This window comes from Lycorma delicatula, chromosome 3 (assembly GCF_047948215.1).
Source record: "Lycorma delicatula isolate Av1 chromosome 3, ASM4794821v1, whole genome shotgun sequence".
Taxonomy (NCBI): domain Eukaryota; kingdom Metazoa; phylum Arthropoda; class Insecta; order Hemiptera; family Fulgoridae; genus Lycorma; species Lycorma delicatula.
This window is the reverse complement of record NC_134457.1, coordinates 3,795,448-3,808,373: the sequence shown is the minus strand read 5'-3', so window position 1 is coordinate 3,808,373 and position 12,926 is coordinate 3,795,448. Positions and strand designations below refer to the sequence as shown.

The 12,926-nt window shown below is 28.7% G+C and overlaps 1 protein-coding gene across 3 annotated transcripts in view; it reads right to left on the bottom strand.

The window, feature by feature from the left end:
* The window catches only part of LOC142321353 (uncharacterized), a 132,761-nt gene that overhangs the window by 76,901 nt on the left and 42,934 nt on the right, over window positions 1–12,926 (bottom strand). For all 3 annotated transcript variants that reach the window (XM_075359369.1, XM_075359370.1, XM_075359371.1), the window contains exons 4-7: window positions 11,792–11,902; window positions 9,787–10,036; window positions 6,252–6,491; window positions 3,717–3,901 (exon numbers count right to left, since the gene is read on the bottom strand). In XM_075359369.1, coding sequence (XP_075215484.1) covers window positions 3,717–3,901; window positions 6,252–6,491; window positions 9,787–10,036; window positions 11,792–11,902 — 786 coding nt within the window. The remainder of the gene's footprint in view (window positions 1–3,716; window positions 3,902–6,251; window positions 6,492–9,786; window positions 10,037–11,791; window positions 11,903–12,926) is intronic.

The following is a 12,926-nucleotide window of genomic DNA, read 5'->3' as shown; positions in this document are numbered from 1 at the left end:
AGTCTTCAGCATGGACTGATTGCACTTTCTTGCAACAGAAATTCAACTTCACGCAATATTGTTGTATTGCACAAAGTACATGTATTGGGAACATTATCAGTTTCCGTGCAAAAACAAACTTCTTTAAGCGCATTTTTAACAGTTATTTGTTTGTACGATAAAGAGAGCCACATTAGTGCATCCAGAGCAGTAATTTTACGCGTCAGTTCTTGAACAGATGAATCCATATTGGCAACTAGCAACTGCAGAATGTGTTTTCGATAATGAATTTTTATGTTTTTAATAATCCCCTGATCCATCGGTTGAGTTACACTAGTTGTGTTTGGAGGAAAAAACACAAGTTTCATGTTAGAATAATTTCCATGAGGGTGAATAACACATTGCCTAAAAACAGTGAACTTTTTCTATTTTCACTAACCGTTCTTTTATTTAAATTATTTTTGACGTCATCCAAGACTTTATTTGCGTACCATTCCAGTGATAACTGAATGACATTTTTAAAACAGTGAGGCTTCCAAGATTTACCTATTACCAATGGTTTAAGTAGCATGCCATTCGCAAAACCGTACACCAGGACAGTCTTTCTTTGGATTGTTTGCCTCCAATACATTTTTCGTTTTTGAAAGACAGTGTTTTGTTCGGTAAAGCTTGGAAAAATAAACCGGTTGCTGCAATTTCTTTTCCCTGTTGTTGCAGGATGGGCCCCAAAATAGGAAGATTTTTGATCTTGCATGTGTGAACCCCGTTTAAATAAAATTGAATTTACTTCATTTTTTCTTTCAATCTGCTGTCTACAATTAGCATTCCTTTCACCTTTCAACCATTCTTCCTTGATTTTATCATTATTTTTTTAAACTGAAGAGATTAATTTCTATAAAAATTTATTGGGACTTGGGAAACCATATATTCTGAGGAGATTTCTGTTTTGTAGAGATTTCACTGTACTAATGAATTACATTAAAATAAGTAATAAAATAAATTGTTATAATAAACAGTAGATAATAATTATGAAGCAGAACACATGAAAAAAAATTTATTAATATCTTAAGGATTAATGAATCCATGCATGTATTGTAGTAGAGATATGTTTTTTGTTTAAAAATTAAGAGAGAATACAAAAAATCTGCTGGTTACAATACAATTATATTCTTCCATTAAATAGAAGAATTTTGACAGTTACATTACATATATGACAAGCATAAACTTTTATTTTTTAACATTTGACTCTGAGGTTCTTCCAAAAATTTATATTCTGCTTAAAGAACAGAGAATGAATTTTAATATCGTCTTTATATTCAGCGTTTAAAGTGGATTCTTTTATTAGATTCAAAAAAATAAAAACTAAAACATATTTAAGACATTTCATACCACTTTTTTCATTAAATGACCTAAGATTACAAATGATTAAAATGATATAAGATCTAATCTAATTAGATGTGCAGCTATAGTTTTGCATAGTTTTTTTTTTTTTTTTTAATAAAATACTGTGCAACTCTAAATGAAAGAAAAAAATTCTACGAAACTAAACAAACTACAACACTGAAATGTCTATTTTAAAACAGTAAAATAAATATTTAAAAAAATTAAACTAAAAAAATGAATTATAGTCTTTTTCCCAGAATTTTTTTTGTTAACCATGTAAAAATGTTCTGAAACAAGCAAAACTTATAACAGCAAAAAGACTGACTCTTTCTTCTAATTTTCATATTATTTTTTATACAACATTATCAAACCATTATATGTGTAAGATTTAAAAAAAAAAAATGTTAAATAAGAGTTAAGGGAGAGACACAAAACCATTCAAATTAATAAAATTATTCCAAAATACTGTTTGAAGAGAATCTTGTTGGGCCAAGAATTTAACTATCAATAGCTGGCATTACTTGACAACCATAAAGATGTTAGCCTAAGATTAATGTACACATGAATGTACATTCTTCACTTGCGAATGGCAAAACTCAATTTTTAGGAAACTTGCTCCAAGAGGCTACTACAACTTTAGCTAAGTTTAATCACAAAAATTAACAGTTAAGAACACAGAGTAAGAAAGAAAAGTAGTGTGTGATTAGGTATTTTTAAGTACATCAATTTCATATTGCAGCAAAATAACAACATAAATCTGTCTTTCTAAAAAAATTTCTCTCATCCTCAGTTTTGCATATTTTGTACAGATTGTTCTTGATGCATTTATGATTCAACAAAAAAATTCTACGACGAAAAGGTGATTTTCTCTTTGGGTATCGTTATTTTGTTTTTAAAGAAAAATTATAACTCAAAATCAAAGGAATTATATTAATATTTGGTATACATGTTTCTACCATTTTTTTATAATAAATAAAAAATAATGTTCATAAATTTCAAAATGGTGGCCAAATTATTTTTTTTAATCTATTATTTATTAATCATCAGTGTTATCAAAATAAGTTTTATTAATTAAAATGTTATGCCTTTCATTGTAAACAACAACATGGCACCTTATTTCTCTAAAAATTGGTCGATACACAACAGTTATTTAAGAAATCTTGCCAATTTTCAACCAATTTCATTTCTTATCACTAATAAAAAATTGGTAGTCTGAAATAATTCAATTATTTAAATATATTATTTAAATTTAATAAATGATTTTACTGGATAGGATATATCACGGTAGTACAATTTTTATTTTTATTGTATTAATCTTTTTTCACTGTATTATTAATTAAAATTGTTTTGATATGAGTTTTCTTAAGTAGTATTTTACTTTCTGAAAATGTAAGTTTAACTTCATATTGAAATGACAGATATGCATCTTACATAAAGATCGCCAGAATCCAATCAAGTTGTAGCATGCTGCCTACCTATTTTCCTTATCACAGTGAGCTAGTTACAAGTTTTTTGTATTTTTACATGAAAGGTTAAGGGAAATGGAAACTTTTAAAAGTCATGATCAAGGAAGATCAAAAAACACAAAAGCAGGATTCAGACAATGAGGAAAATCCAGGCGACAGTACAAGAAGGGTTGGATTACACAAGTTAATCGTATGACTTTTTGTTTGGAAATTTAGAGAAAGTTGTTGCAAACATCTGTAACAAATACTATGATTCATTAATCTTATCTTGAGATATAAATTTTTCATAACAGAATGGCAGATAAAAATAAAGTGAAGGGAAGTTGCCATTTTTTCATAAAACAGTTTTTGTTCAGTTTGAAATTTAAAATCAGAACATTCATATAGCCCAGAACAATTTTTGTGATAACATATGCAACAATAATAATTCATGACACTAAGTCTTATATTTTAATTTAAACCCTATTGTAATTCAAAATAGAAATACTCAGACAGAATATTTGTCTGATTATTTCTATATTTGAAATATTTCTGTTTGCCTGACAATATATCACATAATATGAATATAAAGAGAAAATAAATTTCTAAAATGAGAATGTTACATATTTTATGGAAACTTCATGTAAACCAAATTGCTCTAAACTATTATATTGACTGCCTTTCATTTCATTCAATGTAGAAGAATGGAATTTGAAGATGTAAGTTGGGATTTACAGCAAAAAAAAAGAAAAAAATTACTTACAGTTACTAGAAAATAAGATATTAAACCAAAGATGGTCAAAGGATTAAGTACTTGTCCAGAACTAAGTTAGTTAACTAACTAAATGAATACGGAGCTCCCTGTATTAATTTTAATTGAAGAAAATTAAAAGTCTGTACAGTTATTACCGAAGATAACTGTGGTGGTTGTGTGTGAGCCTGCTCTTGTGTATCAGTAATATGTCCTGAAGGATGAGTTACTTCAGCCTCCTCAACAGGTGGTTGTTCAGTTCCAGTAGATGGTGTAAACACTTTACTATCGGCAAGTGAGCCTGTATATTCTTCATTATCCCAATCTTCAGGTGAAGGAAAATCTAAAAAAAAAAAAAAAATAAACAAAATACCGATACAAAAAACTATCACATAAATACTACAAATTTGTTAAGAATTAATCACTTATTTGGGAAGAATTAAAAAATATACACTAGATCAAATTGATCAAAACTTTACTAAATTAACCTGAAAGTTATTTTACTTTTTAAATTTGCATTTATCTTTGTTTAATAAATTTTACTGAAAAAAAATTTATCAGACCTTCATTAATTCTAAAAAAAAGCATGTTAAAAAAGGCCTTCCTTAATGACTGTGAATGAGGGGAAAATTATACCAAAAAGTAGTTATAATTATATAAATTTGAAAACTAAACTTAGTGAAATAGAAAAGAATATTGTATTCAAAAAAATATAAAATCAGAGAATAAGCTTAATCACAATTAATCTAGAAATTTAGGAAATATCATTTATATGGAATTTTTTAAAGATATAAAAATACATTTAGAACACTGGCAATCCTTATGCAACCTACCACCGGAGCTGTTGCTCAATAAAGCTTTGGTTTGGTTTAATAATAGATTAATACATGGTTTGTGTAAGGACAAATTTTTTTTGTGCGTTTACCAGTATAGTCAGCACATTCGTTATAAGTAATTTGTTATACATCAGTCTATATGTTCACTCCTGTTATTCTACCCCCGTTCTGCACACTACTAGTAAATCAGCAATCAATAAAACATAAAACTTATCACTGATACGCCTGCCAAATTGCAAGATGTGTAATAAGAAAATGGTAGGTTACAATGCTATCAAAAGTCGGCTGAGATTGGAATCTGAGATTTACTTATTAATTAATTAATTAAAGAGTTCCATATTACAAACAGACTTAAGTGTAGATTACAATATTAAATATAATTACTTATTATTATTCCTTAAATATTTTATAATATGGTTGTTCAAGTTTTTATGTTTATTTTTATCTATTCCATTACTACTACAGTACATTACACTACTAATTTTTTCTATTATTTTATTTATATACTTGTATTCTAAGAAAAAACTATTAATAATCTCTTTATTTTCTTGATGCGATTTTGTAAAACTATCACGGTACTTAATTTTCTGTTTTTTTATATATATTTTTTTATATTTTCAGCATCAAAACCATTAAATACTGCTATTTGTTTTATTACATCTATTTCCTCCTTAAGTTTGTTTTAGGTTTTTCTGTTACTGTTTGGTGGCTGTCTTGTTTGAGGTTAATTGACATGGTGGTCAGTATGTTGATGAATTATTTGAATTTTTAGAAAGTGTGTATATTATATATATATAAAGTATGTTCACATAATACATGTGAAATGAACAATTCAACTTTCAAACACAAATAATATTCAAACAACTGCTAATTGGCTGAATCATGCTATAAAGAGAAAATAAGAAATATATTTACTGTAAAATATATTTGTAATACATAGGTAGGGTTAAACCCTACCTATCTCGACAACAATCTCTCTGTTATAGAGGCGTAAGATGTTCAGAAAACTCTAAATACAGTACTATGTTTGGTTACTGTGGAGAAAAACACTTTGAATAGAACAGTATTGCGCATTTATTTCAAGTAAATTAAAATTTAAAAAAAATAGTTCCTAATTAAAACAACTATAAAAATTCCAGTTTTTTATTGCTTTTTCTGAAAATAAAACATTGTCCTCTACGTTCATACTTGAATAAAAAAAATAATGCACTACTGTAATCGACCAACAAAATAAGAAAATAAAATCACTGGAAAAAAAACAATAGACTAAAGTAGAATATAAAAAACAATGTAGGCTATAAAAATATTAATCAAAGAAGCTACAGTGTATACAAGAATATTAATCAAAACATGTACAAAAAATAAATAAAATACAGATATGACCAATTTATTTATATGTAGATGGTTTAAAATAGCTGTCAATTTTACATATTTTTTTCAATAAGCAACTGCACTTTTGATATTAAAATAACACCTTCTGGTAATCCTTTTTGTTTAATTTTCTAACCTCTTCTGTCACTTCTTTACTCGTGACTGTAAATCCGGGTTCATCGTTGTCAAGTCATGGTCGTTCTTTTGAAGTGGTCAAGTCTGAGGCAGCAACAAGATCATGCATGCCTTAAGACATCACAGAGAAAACACAGTATCGCACACAAAAAAAACAACACTTTTTATTTATTCATATTTGCAATACCTTAAATCTTTGCATATACTGAAATGTTTTATAAGAATTACCTGGGATTATCATATCAAACTCAAACAGTACAACTTTATTGTGATCGCATGTATGCATGCTACGCATTTCTTACATTATATTAAAATACTGGACATAACATACAGTTTAACTCATTTACTTACCGACTTTCTCGCCGGGGTCCTCTGAACTTGGATTATTCCACGTTTCAATAGTACAAGAAAATTTTTGGTTGGAATTTTTATCTTTGTTCTGGAACGTTCTAGCTCCTATCCTTCCTCTGCCTCCTCTGCCACTTCTTAGTGGACCATTTGACATACGACCACCCCTTTCTCTTCTACCACCTCCACCGTAACCACCTTCCTCAAGATTCCTTTCATTTTCCTTATTTTCTCTGCCCCTCCCTGCAAGAAAGGCCATAACCAAATGTGAAGTTATTTTAAATATTTAAAATATGACCAAAATTATGAATTCTTTTTTCTACACATTTTTACATAAAAATATTTTTTATAATTTTATGATAGTTAAAGAAATAAATACAAAAAAAATTATTTCTATACTTGTTAAATATAAAATTACATGTTTGATTATATTTAAATTTTAATATTTGAAATCAATATGCTCGACAAAATAAAGCAATAGCCAAAATTTTTATTATCAGTATATTAGCATCACAATTTTGAAAAATATGTTTTTGATTTTTTAGAATTTGGGTGCCCACGCACCAGGAGCTTTTATAACAATTAAAATTGAAATTTAAAATATTTTGATTTTTTTTTAAATTGAGAGCTCCTAATCAGGGAAAGTATTAAGTTATTTTTGTGACTTTATTGCCAATAATATGTGTTTTAAGTATTAAAAATTTTAAATCGTTCCATTATTAATTTTTAATAAAATAACTTGTTTAAGATAAAGCCATAATTCTAAAATAAACAATTTGTAATTTCTCAGAATGGGTGATAATGTTTTGCTAATTTTTTTTAAAGAAATTCTAAAGAGCAAAGGATTAAAAAAAAACTTAATTTTTACATTTTAAGTACAATGGATACCTACCTTGCGAGATGGATTTAAATTAAAAAAATATTTTTTGTTGCAACAGAAAATTGAAGTGAAATGGGCAAAAATTTTTATAATAGTTAGAAGGCCTATTAAATAGTCGCAAAAAACTACTTTGCTATAACAAGACATAGCTTAAAAAAAGAAAAATATAGTCATTTTTTGGGGGGGGAAAATATTAAATAAATCTTTTTGGTAATTTTTAATCTTTATATAAAAAACTTTGTAAAGAAAAATCTTTTGCTTAAGTGCCCCAGTAAATATCTGAAATTTCACTTTAACTCCCTTTTTCCAATTTTTGCAACAATTTAATATTTTCTTTCCCCAGAAGGCAGCGCACTCATTTACAAAGTTTGAAGAAATTGACTAAATATAGGCCGATCAATACCTACATACATAGGCACAAACAGCTGTCTGATAAAATATAATTTCTTGAACTTTGGGGAATTGGAATAATTTTTTTTTGCAATTATCTACAATGTATTGAATTTTTTTTAATATCTCCTAAGACACTATATCTTAAGGATATTTTTTAAAAAATGTCAATATTAAAAAGTTTTTTTCACCAACATATCAAAATATTAAACTTCTTATGATTCAAGATTCTACTGAAGAAGTAAGCACTAATTTTATACCAGAAAATAACTATTAATATTATTATTGTAAACAGTACCTAAAACATAAAATTGACAAGTTTCAGTTAATTCTATGGCACTATCATGTAAATGAATATCAGTGGTTATCAAGCATATAAATACAACTGAACTGAATACAGATCAATGTATCGTAATACACAAAGCTCTGTGGACTTATTCTAATTCACTAATAATTTATGTTTATCTGATCAATAGAATTATAATACATTGTTTAACTTAATATAACAACTCCAATCAATAATAAGTTTACATTATTTTTCCACATAGTAATCATTTTTTTAATAAAATCATGCTATTGCAAAAATTTATTCTTTAAGTGAATACAGACTCATTTTCTACACGATTCCTTTTTTTTAATGAAGTTAGTCGACATGAATTTTACAGTATACAAAAAATGCATGCTAAATGGATCTGATCCAAGAATTTTCAGATGAAAGGCAGATACTCTAGGCCATTGTTGGCGGGGGGGGGGGGGTTCCCAGTAGAAGGCCCACAGAAAATTGGGGGTGTTCAGGCAGTCTAGGAAGATGATGGCTGAATAAGAAAAAAGAAGGAAAAATTATGGCTGATATTAACAAACTCATTAAAGCACATCAGATTTATCCTTCACAATAACGTAAGTGTAATTTTTCAATTGAAAGCTTTGTTTTAATTATTGTATTGTTATACTGAATTTGCTAACACTATTGTTGTTATAAAACCATATAGACACAATTGTAGTTTTTTTGGAAGCAATTTTAATAAAAATACTTCCAAAAATGATTAAATATACATTTTAATTGCTCTCATTAAAAATGTAACCTTTAACTCAGAAATAGGATATGCCATGTTTAAAAACAACAATTGCAATTTATATTTTTAAGAACACATCTTACAAACTGCAATTGCAATTATTATTTTTAACAGATAAGTTAAAAAATTTTGGGGAGCACAGAAAATTCTTGATTCTCAAGGCGGGCAGTGGGAGAAAACTATCAAGAAACAATGCTCTAGGCCAGAGGTCAGTAACTTTTTAAAGGGCGCAAATAAATTCAAAAGTTATTGGGGGCACACCATACTATTAACATAATAAGCAGATACATTTGCCTTTAAAGTCCAATAAAACATAATTGTTCTTCCCAGTCATCATTAAAACAATAAATTCTTTTTCTTTTACAATTATTCATAGCGGGTTATTCATAAAGTCGCTTAACCAGTACGTACAGTATTTGATAGTGAAAAGCGTTAACTATCTTGTATGATATGGTTACTAAATAATGCATAAATAATAAAATATAGTCAATAATAACAACACTCAAAATACATGCACTCAGTAAACATACTACCAAATTTATCAGAAGAAAGAATATTCCTACATACTAAGTAGCAATATGTCAGTGTATGGCCTTGATTGCTATTTGTTGATACTGAGCTTGCGCAATTATACTGTCTTATATACACGCGACACTGATACGGTTATTGGGCTTAGTAGGTGTGTAGTACAGTAAGGCATATAAAAATCTCATTGAGGGCGCCGTGTTCGAGACCCCTGCTCTAGGCTATGTGGATCAATAATACCCAATGATTAATCTAATAAATACAATAAACCACATTTAAAAAAAATCAAATCTAAAAAGCACAGTGAAACAGAAAATATTAGGTATTAATAGTATAATTAGGTAATGTCCATGTCAATAAGTGATTTTTAATGGCATCAGTTGCACCCCAACCAATACGCACAATTCGTTCTCAAAATAGATCAAGTCACAATTACTGCAAATACACCATGAAATACACGGTGTATTAATAACTTCTGTTAACATCAACTGTAGATGTAATGATATAGAACAAAAATATTAAGACATTTTTAACTCGATCAATTGATGGTTTTATATATATTACCTATCACATTGATTATGATTTAAAAAATAAAAACATAACTTTCATATAAACCTCTTAAGCAGGTTGATTCAAGTCAAAAAACTGTATAGTTTCAAATGATACTTACACCCTCTGTTTTCAAGTGAACCTCGCCCACGCATACGAGGTGGGCCACCTCCTCTTTGTCGAGGTCGTTCTCTATCTTGACCTCCTCCTCCACGGCCACGTCCTGTGCCTCCTCCAACATCACCTCCTTGTGGAGAGTCCCAATCTTCACCTTCACCACCACTACTAACATGATTATTCATCTGGGCATCAGTCTTTGATGCGCTGGCTGTTCTATTCTTTTTTTTCTTTCCTGAAGTCAACCATTCATTCTGTAAGGAAAAACAATGTATTTTTAAGAAAAACTGGATTTATAACAATGAACTGGTTTATACGTAGTATCTGATTAGAAAGTATAGTTTGATTATATTTCAGTTATGCTATTTCAGTTACGAGTTGAGGGATTTAAATTGATACTTTAAAACGACCCTGGTATGAAATCCATTGCTTTTATTTTCTGAGACAAGTGCTCACAAATAATATCTTAAAGCCTAACATTATCAGAGAAAAGGAAACACAATTTATTATTGACCAATCTTAAAATGAGTAACACAAATATAATAAAGAATTGACTTGTAAGGTAAACATGTACACAAAAAATTATAACAGTAGATTATAGGATTATAAAGAAAGCCAAGATTATAAAAAACAAGTGTCAAGTTAGAAGTTTCCATATCTTTGACACGGCTACGCTTCTTTTGTATCTTACACGCCGTTTACATTTTTCAATTTTATGTCCACAAAAACATCTTTCATATTATTTTTCTGATTTTGCTGTGAAAACAATCAGTAAAGTTCTAATTTCTGTAAAAATATACTGATGCAAAATTATTATTTTAACAACTTATGTTTCCATTATGTTCTGCTAAGTTTCAGAGTTTCTGTCCTTTCCCTATACCTTTCTTGTTCTGTGTTCTCTCAGAAATTCCCTCTATAAATATCTCTCTCGCTCTCTCTCTCCCCCATTCTACATGTAGTGCCTTCCTCTACTTGAACCCTGATTCTACCTCACTACTCGCCTTCAGTAACCTCTTGGATAGAAGCCTATTAGCCAAACGCACAACATGACAAAACGTTTTTCTCCGGTTTCCAAAATATCCTTTAATGGAATTTCTTTGATCCTTCTCACCCTTACACTTCTTATATGGTCTTTCGTTGGAGGAATCTCAGCAATGGTTATGCGATTTCACTTGTTCAGTATTTACTGGCAAACTCTCACTTCCATATGTTAGAAAGAGGAACATAGATTTGTAATTCTATATCAAGTCTTATTTGACAATAATAAGTATATTTAATAACATTTTAACTGTTTTAATTATTGTACTTTGAAAATAAATTAAAATAAACAAAAATGTGTTTGGTCATGGCAGAATTAAAGGTTTTTTGGATAAGAAATATCAAAATTCATAGCATTACTGAAATCTGAACAGTACCGATTGATTTAACAAATTGGAATAAACACATCCAATAAAGTTTATGCAACTAAACTGAATAATTTATTATAATTAGTGGGGTGTATTAACGTTAAGCTTTATTATCTACTGTAATTAGTGGGCTTTTAAAAAACAGAGTATTTTTTGAAGAATTTGAAAAAAATTCTTATTTGAGAAAAAGAAAAGAAATATTCAAAACTGTATTACGTTCACTATAATCATTTGACTTATAATAATAACCACTTCAAATCTAAGTCATAAAATTTTTCATTTAAGTAGGTTATTTAATAACATTAAATCAAACATTTAAACTAAGAAGTATTCTAGTAACTTCCGAAATTCTAAAATTGCATGGCATTTTTTTACCGAAAGTGTCAATTATGGAGCACAATAGGACGACAAAATAAAATAATCTCAAAATCAGACGTATTAATTTATAATTACTCAGACATCACAGAATCATCATCCCACCTTAAATAACTTCACAAAATGCTTGTCAACAGTTCTATGCATTCAGACCATAATTGTTATGGAAGTACATTCAATAATCAGTTTTACTAAAAATAAGGATTTTTACAATTACACAGCACCAACCTGTCTTTCATCCCCTTCCAGTAAATAATTAACAGCACGATTTGCATCGTTATCACAGTCATGCAAGGCTGTACAAACTTCATCTTCAGATTTCCGAGTAGCATCCATTACCTAATAAAAAAAAATTATTTAAATTATCTATGTTCATAAATTTTAAAAACTGTGTTGGACTATAATTTAATTATTTTGACAGATCAGTCTACATGTTACCTCTGAACAAAGGTGAGACAACAGATAATTTCATCCGTTTGATTTTTTGAATGATGCCAAAAAATTTTAACATGAATAACTTACTATTAACAGAAGTACATCTATCTACTTCTGTCATTACAAAAAATTAAAAATTCACACTGCAACAGAACCTCATTCTTTTGGAGCAAATTACTGAATAACATGAGGCATCATCTATCTAGAGTTTAAAAAGTCAATAACTATACAGTACAGGAATTGTCAATGATGGCTGGAGCCTACACATTGCTAGCAATAGGAAAGTAATAACAAGGCCTGCTGACCCAGAAAATATTGAACAAAGGAACCAGACCGATAAGCCTGTACTTCAGTACTTCAGGAGTCTGGAGAGGATTGGTTTTGAACAAAAGAACAGCTGCGTAAGAAACTGTCCATATTTTCTTTATCAACATGAGTCGTGTTTTGTTGAAAATATTTTAAATAAAATATTAGTTTAAATTTATTTTCTTTTCACATGAAATCGTACTTAATGACTTCTCTTACTGTTTACAAAAACTCATTTTCCATTACTGATTGATAACTCAGTTTCATATGCATTGATTTTATAAACCGGCGAGAGATGTTTATATAAGAATGACAATAACACCATAAATGAAGATTTTGAACCACCTACACACAGAAATAAATGAAGGTCAGAATATAATGGTGACAGAGAATTCAAAAACGAAAATGAAGAGCAGGTATTTCCACTTCAACAAATTTTCAAGTTTTATTGCTTCACTATTTTTGATTTTGATGATAATTGGTATGATCCAACAACTACCCACCTTGTAGTTTTTTAATTTTTTAAAAACTTTTTTCTTGAATAATAAACTACTTTCTAAGTCAACACGCCAACAGGTAAAAATAGCCATTTTCATCACTTTTTCCATGGGCTGTAACATTC